Here is a 27,472-nt window from a genome sequence, read left to right as displayed (position 1 = left end):
TTAAAATGAGTCACACTGCATTCAGCTTCACCTCAGTGCTTGTTAGCCAAGAGCCCAGTGTCCTTGGAAACAGTAACCAAGGTTACTCACGTCCACACAATGCACTGTGCAAGCTGCTTCACCCCCCTGCTTGAGTGGCAATTAGTAAGCTCTGTTTTGGTGGTGTATTTTGCCTTTAAATTTTTTATGGCTTACTGTGTAGTTTTTGTCTGGACACGCTTGAGATAGCAGCAGCACAGGGTCTATCAGGATATTATCTATGTTTTGTTTTTTCCTGTGGCTATTGGTTAGCAGTTCATAGAGGTGCTTAAATCATCTGAATATATGTGGTGTGCATCTACGCAATTATTTACAGGTGCCTTCTAATTGCTTTTTATTTAATGACTGGTGTGTTCTTAAGCTTAGAAAAAATGATAGGGCCTTTATGATCTCTACTAAAAATTCCCCTCACACCTTGGAGGCCACACAGCTTCCTTTCTGACTTTTCGCTGATAAACTCAGACATTTAGATGAGAAAGGTGTTAGACTCCCTAAGTGTTCAGAGCGTGCTTCGCTGCACCCCGGCGTGGACGTCTGCCAGGATCTCCGCAGGAGAATTCTCTTCATTACAAAGGGCCTCTGCCACCAGGTGTCCTCCTGTGCAGAGAGAGTCTGGGGTATTTCTCCAGAGACCACCAGGCCTAGAGTTTGCCTTCATATTGGAGGAGCCCAGCCCCCACAACCACAGATTGTTTTCTGATTGATTTTTGATCATGTGCTGCCAAAGCGTTTATGGGTTGCTCTGATTTCCCACAGAAACCATTAATTTCATTTTAATTTTCCCATGCAGACAATAATGGCGCATGTTTTTAAGTGGGCAGATTTTCAAAATTAGAACGCAGAGGGAGACAATTGCCACAAACCAGGTAAAATCTGAAGAATATGATTTATATAAATACGCAGCCACTGGCATTATATGTAGGGCTTCTTGCCACACAAAACCAAAATCTAGGCAATTTTTCTATGGATATAAGCAGGCTACAACCTACCTGGCAAATGAAGTAAAAGCAGGCTGTTGCTGGGACAGGTGGCTCTCCTCGAAAAGGAAGGGGCAGCGTGGGAGCTTGCAGTGGCTTCCCAGGGGCATGGAATGGACACTCGCAGAAACGGGTACCTACCCTGTTGTGCTGTCAGATTTACGAGGGGTGGTGACATTTCCAAGTTTCAACAAAGGAAGCCATTGTGTTAGCTTATCATTTGTGCTGAGGTTCCGTTTAGGGCATTTCTGTGTAAGTCAGTAGGCAGGCAGAGGGGCATACCTTTTGTTAAAAAACAACTTCTTTTGTGGAGGACTCACTGCATCGGTGCCCTCCGGTTACCAAGAGACAGCTGAGAACTACACTTTCTTAGTGTAGAAGACCACGCTGTTTGTCTCCTGAGGTTAATACCGCCCATCTGCAAGGATGGGAAACGCTGACACAACTCAAGGCGATGTCTGTTTTAAGCAGCGTTCACAATTATCACAGGAGCCATACCCTTAATGGTTACTCAAGAGCTATCTTTTGTCCATCAACACAAACACCCCCTCCCCCCGAAATTCTCAGTAAAAATTCCAATATGTTAAGCAGATGTATTTATTAAAAATAATGCTAATATACTTCTGGGGCACACTGATTCCAAGAGGGTGTTTGCAGCAGATTGCATTATAATTATTTAACAGCTAAATAATAAAGGCTTTTTTTTTTTTAAACTTACAGAGTCACTAAATAATAGAAGGAAAGGAAAAGAGTAGGGCTGATCCAGTGGAGACTGATGCTGGTATCAGTGTTCCCTAAGCATTTGTTTGGTTGGCAGCCTGGGCAAAGCCTGTACCTAAAGGGTTAATGGGGGTCCAAAGTGATTTTTGCACTGAGCTCCTCCCACGATGCCAAGAGGCATGGGGTTGAGAACACAGCAGAACCAAACAGTTTATTAAACTGTTGAAATTGTTAAAAATGTTGAAACTTGAAACTGTTTAAAAGCCAGTTCAAGATTTTCATAAACACTATTCCAAAATGTTAGTTTTAAAAATGTTAGTAGCAATGTGAGCATTCCCAGTGTCTTCCTCCCCTCCCCTCCCTCTCTCTCAAAATAAAACATGAACACCCAGTGTAAAAAAAAAAAAACACTTCAGGGAGGAGCATTTGTCCACCATTTGGAAAGAGAGGTGAGGAGGGGAGCAGACGGCGTGTAGCAGATGCTGGTACCGCTCGAGGGGCTGCTGCTGCGGGCTCCGGTGGCTCAGATCCCCCAGTAAGGCAGCAGGTGTCGGGACTCCTTCTCGTAAACGTCCGGCACTATGCCGTACGGTGTCTGTACCATCTTAACTGTCGACTTCCCAAAAAGCTGCCGCTCGTAGTCTATCAGCTGCCTCCAGAAGCCGACGTTGGGCCTGATGACGGGCCTCCGGGCTTTCACCCAGTTGTAGGCCTCCAGCAGGCACACGTTGTGGAATTTCATCAGGTACGCGATGCAGAGCGTGGCCGAGCGGCTGACCCCCGCAGCACAGTGCACCAGGGTGGCCCCGTGTTTCCGGCTCACGCTGTGGATCTTGTCGGCCACGGTGTCAAAGTACAGTCCAATGGGGGCGTGAGGCATGTCCGCCAGAGGCACTTTAACGTATTCAAACTGGGGCCAGTTGAAATTGGGGATCTCGATGGTAGCGTTCACAATGCAGGTGATGCCGCGAGCCTGGAGGAGGTGCCGGTTGGAGGCTACGCTGCCTCTGCCCAGGAAGAGCGAGGAGGTGATCTGCGCAATGCCTCCCAGGTCTCCCTCAGAAATCATCCGGGGGGCCATGAGAGTCCGGGGGAGCGTGCTGTGACCTCTGGAGCTCATGAAGACACCAGCAATCACACTTGCATCATTGGAAGCAAGACCAGAAGGGGGTGTTTTCCTCCACCAAGGAATCGGAAGTTACAGTCGCCTTCCTGCAAGATACAGTATCCGTCAGTACCCTAAATGCTACTGATTCATTGCAGCCTCTGCAGTGTCTGTGGAACGGGAAGGTGAGACGATTGGAGATGGTTATTTTCTATAACTGTGTGTTCTTCCCAGGATGGAGACAAATCATTTTCATTGATTAACAGGAAAGGTAGTCAAAGATGCCAACATGCAAAATCAATGTAAAATTCAGCGCTACGATTTTTTTTTTTTTAAGGCACTAAAGAGAAAGTCTTCCTATTTTAGGGAACGTTAAAGACAAAAGCAAGTGCAGCTAATCCCTGAGTAACAGCCTTGTGGGGTCCTGCTCTTACTGAGGGGAGTGGTGTTCGGTGGTAATTAGAGATCAGAACTTCTGATCCCACCTAGGGCCATGCTCTTTCATATGTTCCTGCCTATCTCCACGGCTATGATGGCCATAGTTTCATAAGCCTAACTCTAGACACAGAGATCTTACAAAGGTGTAAAAATGATACCGCTTTAGGTATTACATTCCAATGAGTGGGCTTTGTAGACTAGAGAGATACTGAATTGGATCAGTTATAGAAAAGCCAGGAACATATGGTCACCTTAGCTCTTTATGATTTAAAAGAGCTAACTCTATCATATTTATTATTTGTGACATCTGAATACCTGTGCTATGACATTTCCATGGAAACAATTCCAGATAACTTCAAGGCCATGGTAGCAAAAATTCACTCCTCTAAGTTAACGAGCATTTTAGCTGACCTGACCCTGGATTTGGCCAAATACACTTTTCTCAGCCCAAGATTTTTCTAATCTCCAAGATATATTGGCCCCCTGGCTTAAGATGGGTGTTGGAAATAAAGTTTAACAGGATGTCTATGTCGTCTTTCACACCACTTTAGTCTGTGCCCTGAGAAGTGTGCGTATCCCCCACCCAGGGCCCCGGAGGGCTGCCTGGAGTGATTCCAGTCAGAAGAGCATCCCCGTTTCACAGACAGGCGGCGCTGGGGCTACTCACTTGTGAGGTGCCTGGTTCCTCTGGAGTCCTGGGTCTGGAAAGGCTTATGTGAGGGAGTGCTGATCAGACTGGATACAAATCAGATCTGTAGAAAGACAAGGAAGTGGGAATGTGGTCAATCAGGAAGATCAAAAGAAATCCTCCTGGGTTTTTTTAACTATGAAACTAGGTTTGACTGGAATAAAGCTAGAAGTGGAAAGCGTGTTAAATATACCTCCATGTGTAAAGAATGTGCCAGTGAGACCTATCAACCTGGGACTTGCCTGGGGGTCCAGTGGCTAAGACACCGTGCTCCCAATGCAGGGGCCTGGGCTCGATCCCCAGAGAACTTGATCCCACGTGCTGCAACTTAACAAATTGAGTTCATATGCCCATGTGCTGAGCTGAGGCCAGGTAAATATTTTGAAAACTATCAACCCAAGTCTCAGCTTTCTGTTAAGATTTTTCACACCACGGGTTATGTGTCGTGCACGTAAGTGCACTTTTGGCCATAGTAAAGGTGAATTTTTGAGAGGAGGATTCAGAGACCGCATATTGACATGTAAGGCTCTGCTCACGGGGCCTGCAAGAAATGCACAGGAAGCTGAACTCTGTCCCCTGTGCCAGCAGCCAGGCCAGCGGTGTGGGACTGGGTGCAGCAGCCAAGCCGGGTGCAGGGAGCCAGCCAGCCCCACAAAGAGCAGCACTGCAGAGGTGGCCTTGGCCATGAACGTCAGTTCCAGAACGTGCTGGTGGTGGACAGCAATCTGAAATGACTTTCATTTTGTTTTCTTGTCCGTGTTGGCCCTCTCATTTACTCATTTATGCGACAATGTGAGCACCAATCAGCATTATTAAAAATGTGATCTTCCCCCAGCCACATGCAAATCAATGAAGTGAGAACACATCACACACAAAAATAAACTCAAGATGGCTTAAGACCTAAATACAAGACATGACGCCACAAAACTCCCAGAACACAGGGAAGACCGTCTCTGACATAATAGTACCAGTGTTTTCTGAGGTCAGTCTCCCAAAGCAATAGAAATAAAAGCAAAAATAAACAAATGGGACCTAATCAAACTTACAAGCTTTTTGCACAGCAAGGGAAACCATAAACAAAATGAGAAGAAAACCTACAGACTGGGAGAAAATATTTGCAAATGATGCAACAGACAAGGGCTTAATTTCCAAAATATATAAACAGCTCATACAACTCTAAACAAACCCAACCAAGAAGTGGGCAGAAGACCGTAATACCAGACACCAAAAGGCATACAGATGATCAATAGGCACATGAAAAGATGCTTATGGCTAATTATTAGGGAAATGCAAATCAAAACTACGAGGTTCCACCTCACACCAGTCAGAGTGTACATAATTTACAAGTTTACAAATAACACATGCAGAATGGGCTGTGGAGAACAGGGAGCCCTCCTGCACTGCTGGTACCGTCCCAACGGGGAGCAGTGTGGAGGCTCCTCAGAGCACTAAAATGAGTCACCGTGCGTGCTCAGGCGCGCAGTCGCGTCCGACTCTGTGACCCCACAGACTGTAGCCCGCCAGGCTCCTCTGTCCATGGGGTTTTTCAGACAAGAGTACTGGAGAGGATTGCCATTTCCTCCTCAGGGGATCTTCCCGACCCAGGGATCAAATCCCTCTCTCCTGTCTCTCTTCTTTACCTGCTGAGCCATCAGGGAAGCCCAAGAGTTACCATGTGGTATATGGTTCAGTCACTAAGTCATGTCCGACTCCAGCAATCCCACACCTGAGCAGATGTCCAGACAAAACTAATTTGAAAAGATACACGCACACCAGTGTTCACAGCACTGTTAACAAAAGCCAAAATGTGGAAACCACCGAAGGTGCTGGATGGATAAAGATACGATGAACACACACAGTGGAATATTACTCAACCATAAAAAAGAACAAAATAATGCCATTTGCAGCCACGTGGATGGACCTAGATATCATTACACTAACTGAAGTCAGAAAAATAGATACCATATGGTATAACTTATACGTGGAATCTAAAATACAAATATATCTACAAAGCAGACTCAGATACAGAGAACAGACTTGTCTAAAAGGACGGGCTGTGGGGGAGGGAAGGCGTGGGCGTTTAGGATTAGCGGCTGCAAACTATCAATATTGTATATAGGATGGATAAACAGCGTGCTGCTGCGTAAGCACAAGGAACCGGATCCTGTGATGAACCGTAATGGAAAACAACATGTGCAGAACGGGAAAAAGAGTTTGTTCCTCTCCTATTTGTCCCCTCTGCCTTTCCCAGGTAACCATTACACTTACATTTTCATTTTTTTTTTTTCCTACAGCTCTGTGGAGCTATAACTTACATACAATTTGATGTAAAACAATGAGTTTTGACATATGTACACTCAAGACACCATGACCTCAAAATAATAAACATATCCATCCGCCCCCAGAATGTCCTCACGCGCCTTTCTAACTCACGCTCCCCTCACCCTCCAGCCCCACTCCCAAGCAACCACTGATCCACCTGTCGCTATAGTTTACATCTTCTAGACTTCTACGGTGGACTCATTCGATACAGGGTTTTTCTGTTTGGTCTGGCTTTCACTCAGCATAATTATGTTCACATTCACCTGTGAAACTGTCTATTAACAGGTCATTCCTTTCTTTGATTGCTGAGTAGTGTTCCAGCATGCAGATGTAGTTTGTTCACCTACTGACGCTAGTTTTAGCCTAGCACAAGTGAAGCTGACAGAAACATTAATGGACAGGTAGTGGATATACACCTTCCTTTCTTCTGGTTAACCACCTAGGAATGGAAAGTGAAAGTCTCTCAGTCGTGTCCGAGGCTTTTGTGACCCCATGGACTGTATACAGGGGAATTCTCCAGGCCAGAATACTGGACTGGGCAGCCTTTCCCTTCTCCAGAGGATCTTCCCAACCCAGGGATTGAACCCAGGTCTCCTACGTTGTAGGCAGATTCTTTACCAGCCTAGCCAACCAGGGAAGCCCATGGAGTGGAAAGGCTGGGTCATATGACATGTGCGTATTTAACATTTTAAAATCGTTTTTAAACAACAGTTACAGATTTCCACCTGTGGGCAGGCTACCGTAACCCTCCCTGAAGACCTCAGAGGGTGAGCACCATCTTCGCACTTGCGCTCTGCTGCGTCCCAGGGCACCCGTGTGTGCGGTGCCCTGGATTCTGTGGCTGCCACCCGCGGACACTTCTTGATCACCTACCTCTGGGGGCAAACACAATTCTGGGCAGCCCTGGGGCACTACACAGGTATCAGCACACTCTCAGTCTTTCTGTGAGAGGCCTATTTGCTTGTCTGGGAGCTCCGACTTGAGGGGCCGCTTCTGCTTCAGCACACTCTGGGGATGGGAACAGAGGTCGGCAGACACCATCTTTTGTTCTCCCTCTGTCTCACTCCAACTCTCTGGTATCTTCTAGAAACGAATTTGTATACTCATCTGGTACCCCAATTTTTGTGACTGCGGCCCAGGGAACACCTCTAGATCACCTGTTTCTGGTGGACAGTGGGACTTAATGCTAGGGGTCCCACAAGCCTGTGAATTTACACGCTTTAAAAGCTGGTGACTGAGACCCTTCCTGATAGAACTCTGACAGTTTGGGGTCCACCTGCAACTACCAGGAGCCGCTAAAAATAGGCCACGCAGACAATCACAAAGATGTGAGAGACAACCAAAAAGTCACTCCTCCAAAACTGGGAGAGGTGGCTGTTTTATTTAATGGACAGAAACCAACAGAGAGTTAAGGGAGATGAAGGAGTAGAGGGCTATGCTCCAAGTGAAAGAACAAGATAAAACCTCAGAAAAAGTCCTTACTGAAATGGAGATAAATGATTTACCTGTTAAAGAGTTCAAAATCATGGTCATAATGATGCTCACTTGAGAAAAGAATGAATGAACTTCAACAAAGAGAAATATAAGAAAGTACCAAAAAGAAGTCACAGAGTTGAAGGATACAGTAATTTATCTGAAAAATACACTTGAGGAGTTCAGCAGCAGACTAGATGACAGTAAAAAGGATTAATGAACTCAAACACAGGGCAGTGAGACTCAAACCAACAGAGCAGTAAAAAGAAATAAGAATGAAAAAGTGAAGACTGTTTACGGGACTTGTGAGATAACATCAAGCTTCCCTGGTGGCTCAGACAGTACAGAATCTGCCTGCAGTGCGGGAGACCTGGGTTCAATCCCTGGGCTGGAAAGATCCCCTGGAGAAGGGCATGGCAACCCATTCCAGTGTTCTTGCCTGGAGAATCCGCACGGACAGAGGAGCCTGGTGGGCCATAGTCCATGGGGTAGCCAAGAGTCAGACATGACTGAGCAAATAAGCACAGCATGAGAAAAAGGAAAAAGTGCTGAGAACTCCCCTAACTAGGGATGAAAACACATTCAGATCCAGGAAGTTTGGAAAAGTTCCAAATAAACCTCAGAGAGACCCATACCAAGACACGTTATAATTGTTAAAAGTGGAAACACAAGAAAACTTTCATAAAAGCAGAAGAAAACAGCGAGGTATATACAAGGGGAACCACCAGAGACTATCAGCAAGTTTTCAGCAGAAACTTTCCAGGTCAGAAGGGAGTGGCATGATATACTCAAGATGTTGAAAGAAAACACTTCCAGACAAGAATATTCAGCAAAGCTGTCATTCAGAATTTAAAAATCAAGTTTTCCAGGCTTGCAAAAAGTAAACCGGCCTTACAAGAATTAAGGCAACTTTCTTAAGCTGAAACATAAAGGCCACTAAGTAATAATAGGAAAATATATGAAAATATAAATCTCACTGGTAGAGGTAAATACAGTACAATTTAGAAAAATAAAACGTAAAACTAACGGTAGTGTGGATGAGTTACTCATAAAGCCAGTATGAAGGTTAAAAAAAAACACTAGCAAAGATGTAACAGTTAAGGGATATACAAGATAAAATGGTGTAAAATGTAACAACAACAACAAAACAAAACATGGGGGATAGAGGACAATGTAGAGTTTTAGAATGACTGAAACTGTGACTGTTAATAAGTTATGTGTAACCCTCACGGTGATCATAAAGCAAAAACCTATTCATGGGAGATTCACAAAAGGTCTGAGAAATAAAAGAATCTAAACATACTACTACAGAAAGCCATCAGGACTTCCCTGGTGGTCCAGGGGTTGAGAAGCCACCTGCCAACGCAGGAGCCGTGGACCCAGCCCTGCTCCAGGACGCCTCCACGTGCCGCGGGCCAGCTGAGCCCGTGTGCCACGACTCCTGAGCCCACGCTCTGCAACTACTGGAGCCTGAGCGCCCTAGAGCTGGCTCCACAGCACGAAAGCCACCACCACGGGAAGCCCGCACAGATCACCCAGACAGAGCGTCAGAAAGCACACATCAGTTTTAAACAGACACGTGAGGCCAGGTAACCTTAACGCATACATACAGAACATTTCATCCAAAAGCAGCAGAACATATTCTTGTCAAGTGCACCTGCGACAATCTCCAAGACAGATCATATACTTAGGCTACAACACAGCTCTCAGTAAACTTAAGACTGAAATCACATCAAGCATCTTTTCCAGTCACAGGGGAAGCTGCAACTGAAGAGCAGCCCCTCCTCCACAACTAGAGAAAGCCCTCGGGCAGCGACGAAGCCCCAGGGCGGCCATAAATAAATAAAACCAGCAAACCATGAAGCAGGACAGCAGAGAGCAGAGAGACTAAGAGCAGTGAGGACAGGCTTACCAGTGATCACCTTAAATGTATTTGGACTAAATCTACAATCAAAAGACAGAAAGTGGCTGAATGGATTAAAAAAAAAAAAAAGACGTGCTGCCTACCTCTGATGTAAGGATATACAGACTGAAGGTGAGGATGGGAAAAGATATTCCATACAAATGGAAACCAAAAGAAAGCTGGGGTAGCTACACTTAGACAAAACAGACTTTAAAATGGAGACAACGAAGGGCATTACATAATGATAAAGGGGGGGGTGTCAATGAAAGGATAAAACATTTGTAAATATTTCTGCACCCAATATAGGAGCATCTAAATATATAAAGCAATATTAACAGACCTCAAGGGAGAAGCAGACAGTGATGCAATAATACGGGACTTTATACTCCACTTTCATCAATGGACAGATCATCCAGACAGAATATCAGTAAGCACATATCAGTTTTAAACAAACACGTGAGGCCAGGTAACCTTAACGCATATATACAGAACATTTCATCCAAAAGCAGAACATATTCTTGTCAAGTGCACATGCAACAATCTCCAAGACAGATCATATACTTAGGCCACAACACAACTCTTAATAAACTTAAGACTGAAATCACATCAAGCATCTTTTCCAGTCACACCAGTCTGAAACTAGAAATCATCACAAGAAGAAAACTGGAAAATTCGCAAATAAGTGGAGATTAAACCACGTTACTGAACAACCAATGGGTCATAGAAGAAAACAAAAGAGAAATAAAAGCATACCTGCGACAAATTAAAGTGGAAATACAGCATACCAAAACCTACGGGAGACAGCAAAAGCAGTCCTAAGACGCTCAAAATGACAGATGCCGGCACGTCAAGAAACAAGATCTCAGAGAGTCTAACTCGACACTTCAAGGAACCAGGAAAAGAACAAAGTCCCAAGTTAGTAAAAGGAAAGCAGTAACGAAGATCAGAGTGAAAAGAAACAGAGTCTATGAAAGATAGGAAGGGCTTCCTCGGTGGCTGAGTGGCTGAGACTTCCAGCTCCCGCTGCAGGGGGCTTGGGTGTGATCCCTGGTCAGGGAACTCGATCCCACAGGTTGCAACAAGAGCTCGCGTGCTGCCACGAAGACCAACGATCGGAGCTGCAACTAAGCCCCAAAGCAACCAAATAAACATTTTTAAAAAGACAATAGAAAAGATCAATGAAACTAAGAGGTCACTCCTTGAATAGATAAACAAAATTGGCAAATCTTTAGCCAGACTCACACACACAAAGGACTTAAAATCAGACATGAAGGAAAAAAATTCACAACTGATACACAACAGAAATACAGAGGATCATTAAGAGACTACTAGTAATTATACACCTAGGCTGAATCATGAAGAAATAAAAAATGTGAACAGACCAGTAACCACGAAGAAGACTGAATCCCTCATCAACCCCCACTTCCCACAACCCCGTGCCACCAATGAACAAAAGTTTAAGATACAGACAGCTTTTCTGGTGAATTCTACCAAACATTTACAGAATATGTACCAATCCTCAAACTCTTCTAAAACACAGAAGAGGAGCAAACACTTCTAAACTCATCCTACAAGGCCAGCATGACATTAATACCAAAACCAGACAAGGACACCACAAGAAAATTACAGACCAGTATCTCTGATAAACCTAATGGAAAACTCCTCAACGAAATATCAACAAACTATATTGCTGAATATACTAAAAGGATCATACACAATGATCTGGTGGAATTTATCACAGGAATTCAAGGATGGTACAACATCTGCAGTCAGTCAGTGTGACACACCGCAATAATGAAAGGATGGAGCCATAAAACTCAGAAGAAAATCCAGGAGGCAAGCCCCTTGACATTGGTCTTAGGAGTGATATTTTGGATTTGGCAACAAAAGGAAAAATAAACAAGGACAACATCAAAGTAAAAAGCTCTTGCACAGCAAAGGAAACTAAATGAAAGAAAAAGCCCTCATGTGGAAGGGGAGAAAATATTTGCAAATGATTTGACCAATAAGGGGTTAAGATCCAAACTATATAAAAAGTGCATGCAATTCAATAGAAAAAAAAAATCAAATTTTAAAATGAACAGAGGGTTGAATAGACATTTTCCCACAGAAGAAATACAGATGGTCAACAGGTGCATGAAAAGGTATTCAACATCACTAATGATCAGGGAAATACAAACCAAAACCTCACTTCACTATCAAAAAGACAAGAAATAATAAGTATTGGCAAGGATGTGGAGGAAAAGGAACCCACTGTTTATGCAAATATAAGTTGGTGCAACCACTGCAGAAAACCATCTGGAGGGTCCCTGAAAAGTTAAAGATAGGATCACTGTATGAACTGGCAATTCCATTTCTGGGTATTTATCCAACAAAGATAAAAACACTAACTCAAGAAGACAGACGCATCCCCACGTTCACTGCCAAGACATGGAAACAACCTAACGTGTCCATGCGTGGATGAACGGAGAAAGAAAATGTGGTACAGATACAAACACCATGGAATATTAATGAGCCATTAAAAAAGAGAGCTTGCCATTTACAACATCATAGATGGGTCTTGGGGGCATTATGCTAAGTCAGTCAAATATTGCATAGCAGCAGTTACACGTGGAATCTTAGAAAAAAAGAGCTCAAAGCCACAGAGAACAGATTGCTGGTTCTCAGAAGTGGGGATTAAATGGATGAAGAGGCTTAAAAGATACAAACTTCCAGTTTTACAGTCAGTCACGGGGACGTGATATGTAGCATGGTGGCTATCTGCGCTGTACTGCATATTTGAAAGCTGCTACGAGAATGATCTTAGAAGTTCTTGCCACAAGAAAACTTTGTTAACTACGGTGACGGACTTTACCGTGGTGACCATTCTGCAGTATGTACACATGTGGAATCGTTACGTGGCATTCCTGAAACTGACCTAACGTGCTGCAGCTTTATACCGCAGTGGCTCTCACGCTTGGCGAGCATGAGAATCTCCTGGAGGGCTTGTGGAAGCAGACTGCTAGGCCCCGCCCCCAGAGGTCCTGACCTAGTGGTTCGCAGAGGGGGCTCGGGAGCCGGCATTTATTTCCCAGGTGACGCTGCTGCTGCTGGCCGGGGGACACTGAGCACCCTGCAGAGGTGATGCTGCGGTGCGCCGCCGATCCCCCTTCCAGACTGAGGCACTCAGAGTGCCGGTGCTGACCCCTCAGCGTCTCCCCAGAAACTGCCCTTGCTCGCTACAAGGGAGCTGCCTCTCCCAGGCTTACCGCCCCTTGTGTGGGGCCCACATCGGCCGACCAGTAACACAGGGGTCGTGTGTAGGTGAAATCGCATCAAGAAGACAAAGCTGCAGCTGCATGAGGAAACGAGTGCGGACGTGAGGGTTAAATGTACATGGAAATGGGCAGAACTTTGAGAGAACAGCCCGTCCTGCAGCAGAGCGCAGTCCCATGCCGCTTCCAAGTCTCTCCCTGGCAGAATCCTAATAGTTTAAAAAGCAAAGTCACCACGTGGCAATAAACACACCAAGTAAGGCTTCTGAACTGCTGCTGATAACTCCTTCCTCAGTGCGGAAGATGCTAATCAAATTTCCAACCAGGTTATCCAGTGACTGTCTAATTAAGAGGGATTCATGTCCTGTGGTCTCCCAAATAATTATCCTGTTTGGGAAGCCACTTGCCCTCCTAAGGCTGGGGTCCCAGGCTCACTGGCCTTTTCAGCGGCAAGGTCTTTATCAAGGGCCATGGTTAAGGGATGGGCAGGCTGAAAGCCTAGCTCACTCAGTTAACTCCTCCTTCGCTGGGCAGTGAGAGAGTACTTAAACTGCAGGGAAAAGCAAGCAGATTGTGAATCCCTGGGGCAGAATCCAAGTGAGACAGACAGGATGCTCCCTCCCTGCTGCTGCTTGTCAGTCTCGTGCCAAAAACCTGCTTAAACTGCCAAAGCCGAGTCCAAGGTTCAGAAAAACAACTTCTGCCAGAGAGCACTCAGAGGGCACTGGTATACAGACGCTCCTCTGACCACGACTCCCAAACCCTTCTCGCAGACCGGAAACATAAGGTTCAGAAAGGGCGAGGGATCTCAGCTGGGAGAGGGCAAGGCGCTGGGCTCTTCACGAGAAGAGGCCCAAGGTGGCCAGGCTCCCGGCTCAAGCCCACCGCTTCACGGTGCCCGTGGGGCGCGGCTGCAGCCTCCTCACCCGCCCTTCCAGCGCCCCACGCCACCAGTGCCTTCGGTGCACGAGAGGGGCCTTAGCTCTGCCTAAGCAGATCAAGAGCTCCACACAGAAAAGACTGACCCAGATAGGCTGAGCTGCTCCAGCTTCTTCTACTGCCCAGAAGACGGAGACAGCGCCACAGACGGTACAGCCTCCAGGTCCCAGAAAGCCCTCCTGACGGCAGAGGGAGGGACCACCGCGAGGAGCAGGCCCCGGGAAGGCAGAGCAAGAAGCCCTAGTCTTCTTCATGTCTAAGATGAGCAGATTCTAATCAAAGTGAATAAAAGAAAACATGGGTATGACATCACAGGTGTGTCAAAATCAACCCAGTGAATGTATGCAGGGAAAACCGGGTATCTACTGGGAGAGTAAAGACTGACCATGTTTGAGGGGTCAGGGGTTCCAAGGTGCCCTCTGAGTGACAGCACTGCTCCCACTGCAGCGCCCTGGTCTCTGGGACAAGGGTGACCAGAGAGAACGCCAAGGAATGTCCACGTCGCTGTCCATGGTGTTCAGCTCATTCACGGATGTTCACAGTGTTCAGCTACATTTACTTCTGAGAGGGAACAAATGCTTTCTGGGCCAGGAGAATAGGGGTGAGGTGAAGGACAAAAAGGAGGAGCTGTCCTAAACCAACCCCAGGGAGTTGTGTTTTTTTTAACAAGTTATAAGAAATGCCAGGGATGATGCTGGTCTCTGAATAATGAACATCAAAGGGCTAAGTGCTAAACAAAATGCAGAATTAGTGTCTACCTGGGGGGCCTATAATCTCAGGAAAGCATAAGCTTTAACAACTGGAGTGCTCCTGGGATGTGGGGGCCAGGATCTAACCCGGAGCAGGTGCAGACTGGCTACCTGCAGTCTAATCACAGGATCCATCCCACTGCCACAGAAGCCACCTTTAAAAAAAAAAAATTACGACAAGAAAACCACTAGAATCAGGACTTAAAGAACTGAAATTCTATCTACAGCTTTTTCTTCTTTTGAATAAGCAGAAAAAAATGGCCACAGTGGTGCCAGTGATGACCCTTTAAAATGATCTAAGGTATTTTTAGCTTTAGGAATTTCAGAGGTTTGTAATATATACTGGAGGCCTATACTTTTTATTTTTTTAATACACAAAAAGCCTATGTAATCACATTTTCTTCTTCCATTAAATGTCTACTTTCAAAAAAAAAAACACCCTTAAAGTCATCAAAATAGAGGCATTAGCCTACATTGCTGTAAGTAAATAAATACTACTTTTTTCATTATTAAGTCAGAAATGTGTTCCATTGGGGGGACTTCCCTGCCGGTCCAGTGGCTAAGACTCTGTGCTCCCAATGCAGGGGGCCTGGGTTTGATCCCTGGTCGGGGATCTAGATCCCACGTGCCACAGCTAAGAGTCTGCATGCCACAACTAAAGATCCCATGTGCAATAACAAAGACCTGGAGGAGCCAAATAAATATAAATATTCAAAAAATATTAAATAAAATAAATGTGTTCCACTGGGGAAAAAAGTTAACTCTTACAAATAAAAATCACAGTGTGGCAAAATTCAAGGGGAAGAAAAAAAACTTTCTGATAAAACATTGAGAATAAAAAAATTCAAACAAATACTGAGCTGCATTCATGTTAAAACGAAGTAAAAAATATTCACAAATTGTTCTCACTTATCTAGAGAGCTAAATTGGGAAAGCTAATTTGCTAAAACATCTTAGTTTTGGGGGAGGGGTTGTTTTTTCTTTTCCTGCCATATAATTTAACTGATGCAATGGTTGGGAAGAGGACAGATATGCATCACACACAGAGAACTAAGGGATCTGAGAATCACCCTTTTGATAGTTTGGCCACAGATATCCCATAGAGCGCAGCTGTAGAGCAACTGCCTGTGTCGTCGTGGCCTGGCTGACATCTCGATATCCTCCTATGGACCACCAACCGGCCCACGAACTGAGCCTAACAAAGGCTTATCATTTTAAGGCACTAGCCAGCTGCTGGGTGGAGAACAGACCACAGTCCAAAGGAAGACAGGAGCAGTCCAATTGATGAGAGCTGGGAAAAAAGCATGCCGACAGTGACAGGGACACACAGACCTCAGAAGTTTAGCTCCACTGATAAACTCACAGATTCTCATGTTGCAAACAGAATAAGAGACTATAAATAACTACCTATAAAAGGTGAAAGTATGCATGTACTTGTATCAGAGGCAACCTGTTCCCATTTGGAACTGAGGTTTTGAACCTGGTCCTCGTCCCCCTAGATGTTTATCTGCCGCTCATGCACACAACAGTATTTCCTGAGTTCATGCCACGTGTTTACACTATTCCAAGTGCTGCTGGGGACTATGGTAGAATGTATTTGCCAAAAATGGCCACAATAACACCCTGCATCCCACGTGACCAACCAAAACAGAACAGTAGAAGTGACGCTTCTGAGGCTAGACCATGAACAAGTCATACACCTCTCCTTGGTCTCCTAACGCGTGCTCTTGGAACCCAGCTGCCATGCTGTGAGGCAGCCCAAAGAAGCCAGAGTCACCGTGTGGAGAGGTCATTTGTGCGAGTTCCAGCCAGCAGCCTAGCGGACGTCCCAGCTGACAGCCAGCATCAACTACTAAATATGTGAATCAAGACACTTCAGTGGTTCTCGGGACTTTCCTGGAGGTCTAGTGGCCGAGACTTCACACTCCCACTGCAGGGGGCATGGGTTCCATCCCTCGTCAGGAAACTAGATCCCACATGCTGCAACTAAGACCCAGCACAGCCAAATAAATAAATAAAAGTATTAAAAAAAAAAAAAAAAAGACACCCCAGTGAACCTAGCTCCCAATCATCAAGTCACCTCCAGACACTGTGGAGCAAAGACAAGTTGTCCTTACTACATAAGGTCCAAATTCTCGACCTACAGGAATCTGTGAGCAAAAGAAAAATGACTTTTACACCCCTGGGTTCTGGAATGGGGTGCTATGCACCAAGAGTCACCAGAACAGGGATACAGGGTAACAAGAGACATCACCCTGTGCTAGGATTTCATCATCTTCAAGAGATGACACAAGATATACATATAAAGCAGGTGAGCAACAGTAAGAGACCAACATCAAGTGAGTCGAATGAGTGGTGCAAACAGTGGGTGCTGCAGCAATGCAGAGAAGGCACAGGGTCAAGACAAGGCAAAACAGTCAGTGGTGCTGAAAACCTGAGCTGCTGCTCGGGGAAGTGTCTCAGAGACTACACTATCATGCTTTTTCTCCAATCCATTTAAAGCAGGCGCCATTCCGTTTCTGCTTTGCAAGAAGTCTCCCTATTTGGAGATTCCAAATGAAGAACACCAGCCCTTTGCTATAGCCCCTCACTGCTCACCAAATGTGGTCCAGGGCCCAGTAGCCATCAACCTGGAGCCTGAATGCAGAATCTCGGGCCCCACCCCCACACCTGCGGAATCCGATTCTGCAGCTTAACAACATCCCAGGTAAGCTGTACACACACTGAAGGGTGAGAGGCGCAGGTCTCATTAATCTGCCTCCGTCGGTCCCGCAGGACTTGCAAACTCAGCGCCTGTTTTGCTGAAGCCACAAGAGCACGCTCAGCCTCTCCGGGATCAGTATCCTTGTGCTGTCATGGTTCCCAGATGAGGAATCAGGTAAATGGACACCAAGAGACTTTCCCAGACTCCACCCAGAAAGTGAGCGCCCCCGCTGAGGCCAGAACCCCTTCTCCACCAGCGGTTCATTTGTTGATGAGTCATACAATCTGACCACAACAGACTGACTGAAGACTACCAAAATGTACATCTCACCAGGGAAGAAAACAAAAACTATAGAAAGAAAGAAATTAAGGAATGTAAGGCTGGTCTGACTGTGCTTTACCTATAATATGAATATTCATCTAAAATATCCTAAACCGCTAAGTGGTATGAGATGGTCTTTGGGTGTGAAAAATCTGATCAACTTGAACCAAGAAAATAGGTGCAATATTTCCACAATCACATTTAAGCTTGCTTGGTAATAAGTGGAAACCAATTTATGCCACAGCCTATATAAATAATACTTTAACATGAATCATAGATTCCTGGTAAACTCTGATTTCCATAGGGAAGAACATCTGGACCCACAGTATTCAGCTATGCTGTGCTTAGTCGCTCAGTTGTGTCCGACTCTTTGCCCTCCAGGCTCTTCAGTCCATTGGGATTCTCCAGGCAAACATTGGAGTGGGTTGCCATGCCCTCCTCCAGGGGATCTTCCCAACCCAGGTCTCCTGCATTGTAGGTGGATTCTTTACTGTCTGAGCCACCAGGAAAGCCCGACCCACAGTATTAAAAAAAAAAGAAGAAGAAAAAAATGACACATCAACAACTAAACCCAAGGGAAGTATAAGTTTGCCTCAAAATTCCTTGAAAAGCAGAATCGTGATATCTCAGGTCCATTCACAAATAAGATCTCAGTACTTAGATGCTCATTATTAACTTAAAGAAGACAAAAATGAATTTAAAAATTAGAATAAACTTCATAGGACTAAGAGCTCAAGAGTGAAGAGTTGGGCACTCTGATCATCTAACCATCTGACGTCTCACTGGATATATCAATATCTTTACAACTCAAGCTGTAAGACCAGAAACTATAAAACTCCTAGAGGAGAACATAGGCAAAACACTCTCTGACATACATCACAGCAGGATCCTCTATGACCCACCTCCCAGAATATTGGAAATAAAAGCAAAAGTAAACAAATGGGACCTAATTAAACTTAAAAGCTTCTGCACAACAAAGGAAATTATAAGCACGGTGAAAAGACAGCCTTCAGAATGGGAGAAAATAATAGCAAATGAAGCAACTGACAAACAACTAATCTCAAAAATATACAAGCAACTCCAACAGCTCAATTCCAGAAAAATAAATGACCCAATCAAAAAATGGGCCAAAGAACTAAATAGACATTTCTCCAAAGAAGACATACAGATGGCTAACAAACACATGAAAAGACGCTCAACATCACTCATTATCAGAGAAATGCAAATCAAAACCACTATGAGGTACCATTTCACACCAGTCAGAATGGCTACGATCCAAAAGTCTACAAGCAATAAATGCTGGAGAGGGTGTGGAGAAAAGGGAACCCTCTTACACTGCTGGTGGGAATGCAAACTACTACAGCCAATATGGAGAACAGTGTGGAGATTCCTTAAAAAACTGGAAATAGAACTGCCTTATGATCCAGCAATCCCACTGCTGGGCATACACACTGAGGAAACCAGAAGGGAAAGAGACACGTGTACCCCAATGTTCATCGCAGCAATGTTTATAATAGCCAGGACATGGAAGCAACCTAGATGTCCATCAGCAGATGAATGGATAAGAAAGCTGTGGTACATATACACAATGGAGTATTACTCAGCCATTAAAAAGAATACATTTGAATCAGTTCTAATGAGGTGGATGAAACTGAAGCCTATTATACAGAATGAAGTGAGCCAGAAAGAAAAACACCAATACAGTATACTAATGCATATATATGGAATTTAGAAAGATGGTAACAATAACCCTGTATACGAGACAGCAAAAGAGACACTGATGTATTATAGAACAGTCTTTTGGACTCTGTGGGAGAGGGAGAGGGTGGGATGATTTGGGAGAATGGCACTGAAATATGTACAGTATCATATATGAAACGAGTCGCCAGTCCAGGTTCGATGCACGATACTGGATGCTTGGGGCTGGTGCACTGGGATGACCCGGAGGGAGAAGGGAGGAGGGTTCAAGATGGGGAACACATGTATACCTGTGGTGGATCATTTCAATATATGGCAAAACCAATACAATACTGTAAAGTTAAAAAATAAAAAAAAACTCAAGCTGTGAGCCTCGACTTTCTCCCCACGGGGATTTCTTTTTCATGCCCCTGGCCAAATTCCACATTTTTAGTACTTTTATACCAAATTAATTTCATTTGTAAACTATTGATGAATTAACCTCCCATTTTTCTTTATAAACCAAAAGTGAAAGTCACTCAGTCGTGTCCAACTCTTTGCGACCCATGGACTCTAGAGTCCATGGGATTCTCCAGGCCAGAATACTGGAGTGAGTAGCCTTTCCCTTTTCCAGGGGATCGTCCCAACCCGGGGAAAGAACCCAGGTCTCCTGCCTTACAGACGGATTCTTTACCAGCTGAGCCACTAGGGAGGCGGCATGTATGAGTTTCTGAGCTGAACAAGATAACCAGGCTAGGTCTCTGCAATTAGCTGGAGGGAGGGAACCTGATAATGCCACACATACTCCTATATCCCTGCCAAAGGACAGCAGGCTTTCCGAATTCTGAGGGCAACTGTGTATCTCAGCCTTCCTGGAGCAAAGGGAGAAATCAAAGTTTTAGTTAAACAGGAGTCAAAGAACATAGTATCCTCAAGTTATTCCCTTGGCTTTACCTGTCTCCTAAACAAATAATCTTGGGCTTCCCTGGTGGCTCCATGATAAAGAATCCTCCTGCCAGTGCAGGAGACACGGGTTCAATCCCTGATCCAGGAAGATGCCACATGCCATGGAACAACAGAGCCCAAACGCCACAACTCCTGAGCCTGTGCACCCTAGAGCCCGTGCTCGGCGAGGCGACAAGAGAAGCTGCTGAAACTAGAAAAAGCCCACACACGGCAACGAAGACCCTGTGCAGCCAAAACTAAGTGAAATATAGTCTGACACAAAAAGATAATACACATTGTTCTTTGTAGATTACACTACTAATTACTGCTGCTGCTGCTGCTAAGTCGCTTCACTCGTGTCTGATTCTGTGCGACCCCACAGACTGCAGGCTCCCCAGTCACATGCTAAATGAGACTCCACTGGCCTACGAACCTCATTCTGTGTGCCTGCTCAGTCGTGTCTGATTCTTTGCGACCCCACGAACTGTAGCCTGCCAGGCTCCTCTGTCCATGGGATTATCCCAGCAACACTGGAGTGGGTTGCCATTTCCTTCTCCAGGACATCTTCCCAACCCAGGGATCAAAACTGTGTCTCTTGCATCTCCTGCATTGGCAGGCCGATTCTTTACCACTAGCGCCACCTGGGAAGCCCCCAAACCTAAACTCTACTCTTGTTCAAATCAGGGGCCGGCAAATTGTGGCAGGCGGGCCACGTCCGGTCAGGCATCTCTTTCTCTACCGCCAGTGAGCTAAGAATGGTTAATACATTTCTAAACCGTTAACAGAGAACTCAAAAGAACAGCATTCCATGGCACACAGCAACTGTATGAGATTAAAATTTCAGTGTTCATGAGTCAAGTTTTTACTAGAGCACGGCCACGCTCATTTGTTACATATTAACTACGCCTTTTTGTGTCACAAGGTATGTTTAAAACAGCAAGTTAAATAGTTGCAACAAAAACTGTATGACCCAGGAGCCTAAAATATGTACTATCTGACCCTTCATAGAAAAAAAACTGCCCACCCCTGAAATTATGTTATAAAGCCATCACAGCAGATGGCAAAGAAATATTTTTCCAAGTGGCCCTAAGAACCCTGCATGAGAATCCTGCATGAGACTCACTGGGCTGCTGGCTGGAAGGCTCCAGAGGTGCTCTATCGCCTACGTCACTGTTTACTAGTCAACAGAAGCAACACCCTCTTGTTAAAGAGTTTTCTCCTGCCACTCCGCAACCTCAAAGACCTAAAGAGTCAGAAAGACCTAAAGAGTCAGAAAGACCCGCCACAGTCCACTGACGATGGAACTGTTCTGGGACAAGGCACCAGTGGGCCCAGGAGTTACATATGAATTTCAAAAGGGCCCCTCTGTCCACGGAGACCTCCAGATGGTAGCAGAAAGCTGACCAAACTGGATGGGAGGTCACTCTCTGTCAACATAAGGTTAAGAATGGGAAATGATGAGGTGAGCAGGCAGGGCCGTGACCTCGGCACCAGAGCTCCTCCTCCTCCCTGCAACAGGGGGAAAACGCAGTTCCTCTGCAAATTACATCCTTTGGAAAAGGGTATCAAAAAACACAAATAAGATATCTCCCCCATCACTAAGGTTCTGACTCTACTTTTCATCTTCCCCCGTGGGTATCTTTTCTCAAAAAATTCTAATTTATATATAAGTAGTTTTTTTTAAATTATGGTTATTTTAGAGAATCTGGGGGGGGGACCCTTTAGTATATTACAAATCTTATATTCTTTTGTGTGTGTATGTGTGTGCTTAGTCACTCAGTGGTGTCTGACTCTTTGTGACCCCATGGACTGGGATATTTTCCCAGGAAAATACTGGAGTGGGTTGCCATCTCCTTCTCCAGGGGATCTTCCCAACCCAGGGATCGAACCCAGGTCTCCTGCACTGCAGGCGGATTTCTTTACTGCTGAGCCATCGGGGAAGCCCTGTTTTCATTTTTTTCTTTTTCAGATGCTAGTTTATCAGTTAATTTCATGGTGACAGTTGAAGGGTGTTTTCTGAACCTACAGAACTGTAATTCTGCCCCCAGGATATAAACAGACTGTTAGCAGATAATACCAGGTACACGAGATGCTCAACACACACCTGGACTTAATAATTTAATAATTGTCCTGATATGACCTCCCTATCCTCTCTCCCTCCCTCTTTCCTCTTCTCTCTCTCTCTCTCTCTCACACACACACCAGTTTTAAATCCAGCTAGCAACACCAAACACAAGCGATTCAAGTTAACCCAGCAACTGGTTACTCAGAGAGCAGGAACTATCAACCCCAGTTGTGAATTACCTCTACCATCCAGTACGAAGGGAGACCTGGAAAAACATTTCAAAGACTGTGAAACCATTTCTTCTCATAGCAAAGAAGCTGTGGTTCCTGGTATTGCCAGGGAATTCCTGCGTTGGTGCCTCTCGGGATCTGCACGTGTACACAAGCATGTGAGTACCAACCCTCCCTCAGACGGTATTTTCACAACGACTAGCCTGGGTTCCTGCACACGTCACACTCTAAGCCTGCCCATTCAGGGCCTGGAACCAGGCAAGTCTTCTCCAGCACGACACACCTCACCACCACAAGGCATCTCGTGGCCCAAGCGGTAAGTCTTCCAAAACCTTGACAAGACTACTAGACACTTTAATTTTTAATGCTTCCTTTTACAATCTTTAAATTGCCCTGTAACTACACATCTATCTAAGAAAAAAAAGACCTTTGGAAGGATTCTATTGTATATTTCTCAGCCATAGAGTGGAAAACCATCTCTGGCGCTGGGTGTTATGTTAGATCAAACCATACAATTAAACATAAGTATATAAAAATACAGTGGTACAGGAAGGGCCAGGGGTCAAATCAAACCACCTCTGTGACATTTATTCATTCACTCAGGAAATATCCAAACATATTGTGGTTAAACAGCAAGCACAGTGGATTATAAATTCAAGGCTGACACCACTGGAGGAATGTAAATTGGTACAACCACTTTGGAAAATTGGCCTCAGCTAGTAAAGTTGAGGATACGCGCATCTATGACACAGCAATACTCATCTGCCCTGGACCAGAAAGAACTCAGACGTCCATCAACAGCAGATGACAAATAGATAAATGTGGAATATTCATGCAAATATGAACTAATTACAGTCACAGGTAACAACATGGATGAATCTTAAAAAACTGTAATGCAGCAAGAATTCAAACCAAAAAATCATATACATGTGTAAATACATATATGAATGTATATATACACACACTTACATATATACACATATGTGACATGGGCTGCCACCCCCAAAGAAAGGATTTACAAGAATACCTACTTTGATTCTCCTTGCATAAAGATGAAAACCAGGCAAAATGAAACTATATTGTTTAGAGATCAATCTTTAGGTGACAGGACCTCCCTAGCAGTACAGTGGATAAGAATCCACCTGCCAATGCACAGGACATGAGTTCAAACCCTGGTCTAGAAGATCATACATGCCTCGCGGCAACTAAGCTTGTGAGCCACAACTGCTGAAGCCTGTGTACGTAGAGTCCAAGTTCGGAAACGAGAGAAGCCGCAAGCAGCAGCTTGCACCACGCAACGAGCACAGCCCCCACTCACCGCAACCAAGGAAAGACTGTGCACAGGAACAAAGACCCAGAGCAGCCAAAAATGAAATTAATTAACTAAAATATACATATATTTAGGTGATAAAAACTATAGAAAAGAAAGGGGATGATTTTCACAAAAATGAAGCTAGTACTGGCTAGGTTACCTCTAGGGTGAGGAGAGAGGTGGTCATTGGGAAAGAGGGTGCTTCCTGACCTGCAAGATGGTTACAGCTGTGTATTCTTTAAAATAATTAAGTTATCCATGTATGTTTTATACCCTTTTGTGTTCTACTATTCACAACTTAAGAAAGGTTAAATAAACACAATGTTGGTTTTCAGGAATTCAGAAGCCTTACAAATTCTGGCCAATCTGGGGAGAGAATCCTTCTGCTTGGAATATCACTACCGCCTGTCAGTTTCATGAGGTCAGTGACCTTATTTGCCTTCTACCCCAGTAGTCAGCACTTAACTTTTCACATAGCAGAAGTCTTAATAAATGTCTAACACATAAATCCATAAACTCTTTTTTTTTGGCCATGTCCAGCAACTTGTGAAATCTTAATTTCCCTGATCAGGGACTAGACCCAGGATTCAGCAGCAAAATTGCAGGGTCCTAACCACTGGACGACCAGGAGCCCATAAACTCTTGGACGTGAATTTTGTTTTAGCTCATCTATCTTCTGAAATTACTGATTTGAACAGTTTTCACGGAAAACGTTAATGTTTTCCTTTCTCTGTCTTCACCCCAGTGAGACTGTCATAAATAACTAAAGCTATCATCTTAAACGCTCGCTAAGTTTACACCCAGGACTGTTGCTTCAGCAACTCCCTTCGCCTTCCACTCCCTTTTACGCCTCCTCACAAGCAAAGAAAAGACAAATATACGAGATTTTTTAATGGCAAAGTTTTCCTTTGCAACCAAGAGAAGCACCAAGGATCTTAATGATTTAATTGTTTTAAAGTTAAGAAAGGATCATTTGCCTATTGTCTGGAGCAAATACTACCAGTGCTATCAGGGTTAGTAAAACTTAATGACTAGCTGGACTAAAAGCACATAGCTACCTGTTCTAGACAGAAACCAAGTGTCTATAAACAGGACATTTTAAAGTTAATACTTAAAAATAATAAAATAAAATAGTTAAAAATGTCACTCAGAAAAAAAAAAAAAAGCAAAGCTAGAAGTTTTCAGACTATGCAAACCAGAAAAAAGAATCATTCTGTACAAACATTCAAAAAAATGCTTAGCAAAGTCTGAAAGAAAACACATAAACCAATAAAAATATACACAGCGATTACTTTGGCGACAGATGCTCAAAAGAAAGTTTTAATCTTATCTGTAAAGTTTTAATTTTTTAAAACAGAATGTTTAATTCTTGTGGTATTGGGAAAAAGTATTTGTAAACCATCTTGCCTTAAAATAAAATCCCAATTGCGAAAGAATCTACCAAACAAAGATTCCTCCTTAGGAGCCAACATGTAAAAATGCTAAAGTTTTAAAGGATTTCTTGGACTTACACACCTGGCCAGTTTTTTTTTTTTTTTTAAATAATAAGAATATATACTTATACCATTGTATTAAAGAATATTGCAGAAATCATACCTGCATTCAACCACTGTGAGAGAGTTCAACTGAGAACTCAGCATAGACAGACACGTTGGACAGTGACGTTCAAAAGCCTTGGAATGAAGGAAACTGTCTCCCGTTTTATGGGGGGAAAGCCAAAAATATCAAGCATCTACCTCTCCTCCCCCAAGCGTCAGAAGATGAGTCAGAGCTGGAGGCAGGAATAGGGCCCATGTGTCAAGCCGCCCGTGCAGGGCGCCTTCCTACCTTCACAAGGCAACCCTCTGCCCCCACCCAGGTCAGGGTCCCTGCCTCAGCCTGTCTCTGGTGTGAAGGCTCAGGGGTGTCTCCTGAAGAGGCAGCTATTCATTCTAACGGGTGCCTCCTTCCCCGCATTTCTAAAGACAACCCGAGAATGGAGGCCTCTAGGAGCCCACAATAAGGAACAATCACGAAACACCAAACGCAGCGCAAGACAGTGGAGCTTCCACACGCGTTCAGATAACTTTGGAAAGAATACAGCACCTTTGTTCCTCTGGTTGTAAAGAGCAGGAAACACACGGAGAGCAGCTATGACTTGTCTGGTATCACTTAACTCTGTGACACCGCTGAGTCTCAAGCATGGAGATGCTGACAGTTCCAGCCTCTGTGGCTTTTAACTGCTCTGTACAATCTCAGGGAGTCAGTTCCAACATTCCATGACACTTCTGACTAAGAATCCCTCACGGACTAGGAATTCCAGGAACCCTGGTCCATATTCTTTTCAGATGAGTAAAGAATCAGGACCTGACTTTTTGCCTCCATGTCCACATCTGTAAAATAGGATGGTACTGCTCTTTACCTACCTCGCTCATAAAACTAAGAACAGCTAGTTAACACATGCTAAATGCCCTGAGGTCTTCCTGGATGAAAAGAACGCGGTACTTAAAAAAAAAAAATCCCTACACAGTAGAACTGCATTTTAAAGTCACACCTCCTTCCCTTGCCTCTGGGATGCCCAGTTACCATAACAGTAGCTGGTACCATTGGCAACATCCACCTAAATAAAATATAGTTATACAATCCAGAGAAGGCAGCTACATACAACATGCAACTAACTCCTCTCGCACACAAACAAGAACTCAACTTCGCTTTGGAGCAAGGGTACTTAAGAGAAATAAAAAGATAACGTTGGCACTGTGCACACCAATCCACCACCGTAGAGAAACCCTCAAGTTGAATACTTGGCATTGCTGAAAGTCAAGTTGCTTCTATCAATGCACCAGAAACCTTCGGAAGAGGCAAGAAGCCGCCGACGCTCCCGAGGCTCGGAGCCGGAGAACGGTGGCGGCGGGGCGAAGAGGCAGAGAGAGGCCATGGCTGGACCGGGGAGCAGAGGGGTCAAGAAGGGGGAGGGGAGCAGAGAGGATGCTCGCGAGGAGCCGAGGGCCGGGACCCGGGCCCAGGCGCCGCCGCAGCAGGAGAGCAGCCCGGGTGGGCGGCCGGAGTTGGGAGGTGCTCCGAGCGCCCGCGAGGCGGGGCCGGGCGGGAAGGAGGGGTCGCGGCGGAGGTCGCCGGGCCTCTCCTCTCCCCGCCGACCAGAAGATGCGAGAAGCTCCCGGGAGCAGGTGGGGGACGCCGGCACAAAGTTTCTGGAGACCCGGCTCGCGCGGGCCCATGGCTGTCCGCTCCGGCTAGGGCCCACGGGGCCCGGTCGGCGCCAAGTCCCGCCCGCCCGCTGCCCCCCGCCCGAGCCCGCGGGCCCCGTACCGGCTCGCCCAGGCTCGCGGCCAGCGTTCTTCTCTGCTGCGCGGCTCCCGGCGTCTGCGGGCTGGCCGCCGCGCGCACCCTTCCTTCTCTCCTCCGCCCGCGCCCGGGGCGGGCCGCGCGCACGCTCGCTGCGCCCCACCGCCCTCTCACGGGGGCGGGGCGGTCGCTCGGGTAGGGGGCGGGGCCTCGGCGCTCGGGGCGGGAGCGGGGCCTCGGCGCGAGAGGCGCGCGGCGAGCGCCCGGCCTGCAGACCCGGGGGCGCGCGGAGCTGCAGGCGGCGCGCGTGCGCACTGTTCGCTCCG

General features: G+C 45.5%; 1 protein-coding gene across 3 annotated transcripts; it reads right to left on the bottom strand.

Moving 5' to 3' along the window:
• Nucleotides 1–1,597: 1,597 nt before the first annotated feature.
• DUSP14 (dual specificity phosphatase 14) lies at nucleotides 1,598–27,228 on the bottom strand. Of its 3 annotated transcripts, none has more exons than XM_010815757.4 (3): nucleotides 25,947–27,228; nucleotides 3,947–4,031; nucleotides 1,598–2,948 (listed from the first exon to the last, which is right to left on the bottom strand). In XM_010815757.4, the coding sequence occupies exon 3, from the start codon at nucleotides 2,854–2,856 to the stop codon at nucleotides 2,260–2,262; it is 597 nt and encodes a 198-aa protein (XP_010814059.1). In that variant the 5' UTR covers nucleotides 2,857–2,948; nucleotides 3,947–4,031; nucleotides 25,947–27,228; the 3' UTR covers nucleotides 1,598–2,259.
• Nucleotides 27,229–27,472: the final 244 nt, after the last annotated feature.

The sequence above is a fragment of the Bos taurus genome, chromosome 19, assembly GCF_002263795.3.
Source record: "Bos taurus isolate L1 Dominette 01449 registration number 42190680 breed Hereford chromosome 19, ARS-UCD2.0, whole genome shotgun sequence".
In the NCBI taxonomy this organism is placed as follows: Eukaryota; Metazoa; Chordata; class Mammalia; order Artiodactyla; family Bovidae; genus Bos; species Bos taurus.
This window is presented reverse-complemented; position numbering and strand designations above follow the sequence as displayed.

Bases quoted from the DNA above. Each gene is read 5' to 3' on its own strand.
- DUSP14 (XM_010815757.4), bottom strand. From the start codon at position 2,856: ATGAGCTCCAGAGGTCACAGCACGCTCCCCCGGACTCTCATGGCCCCC.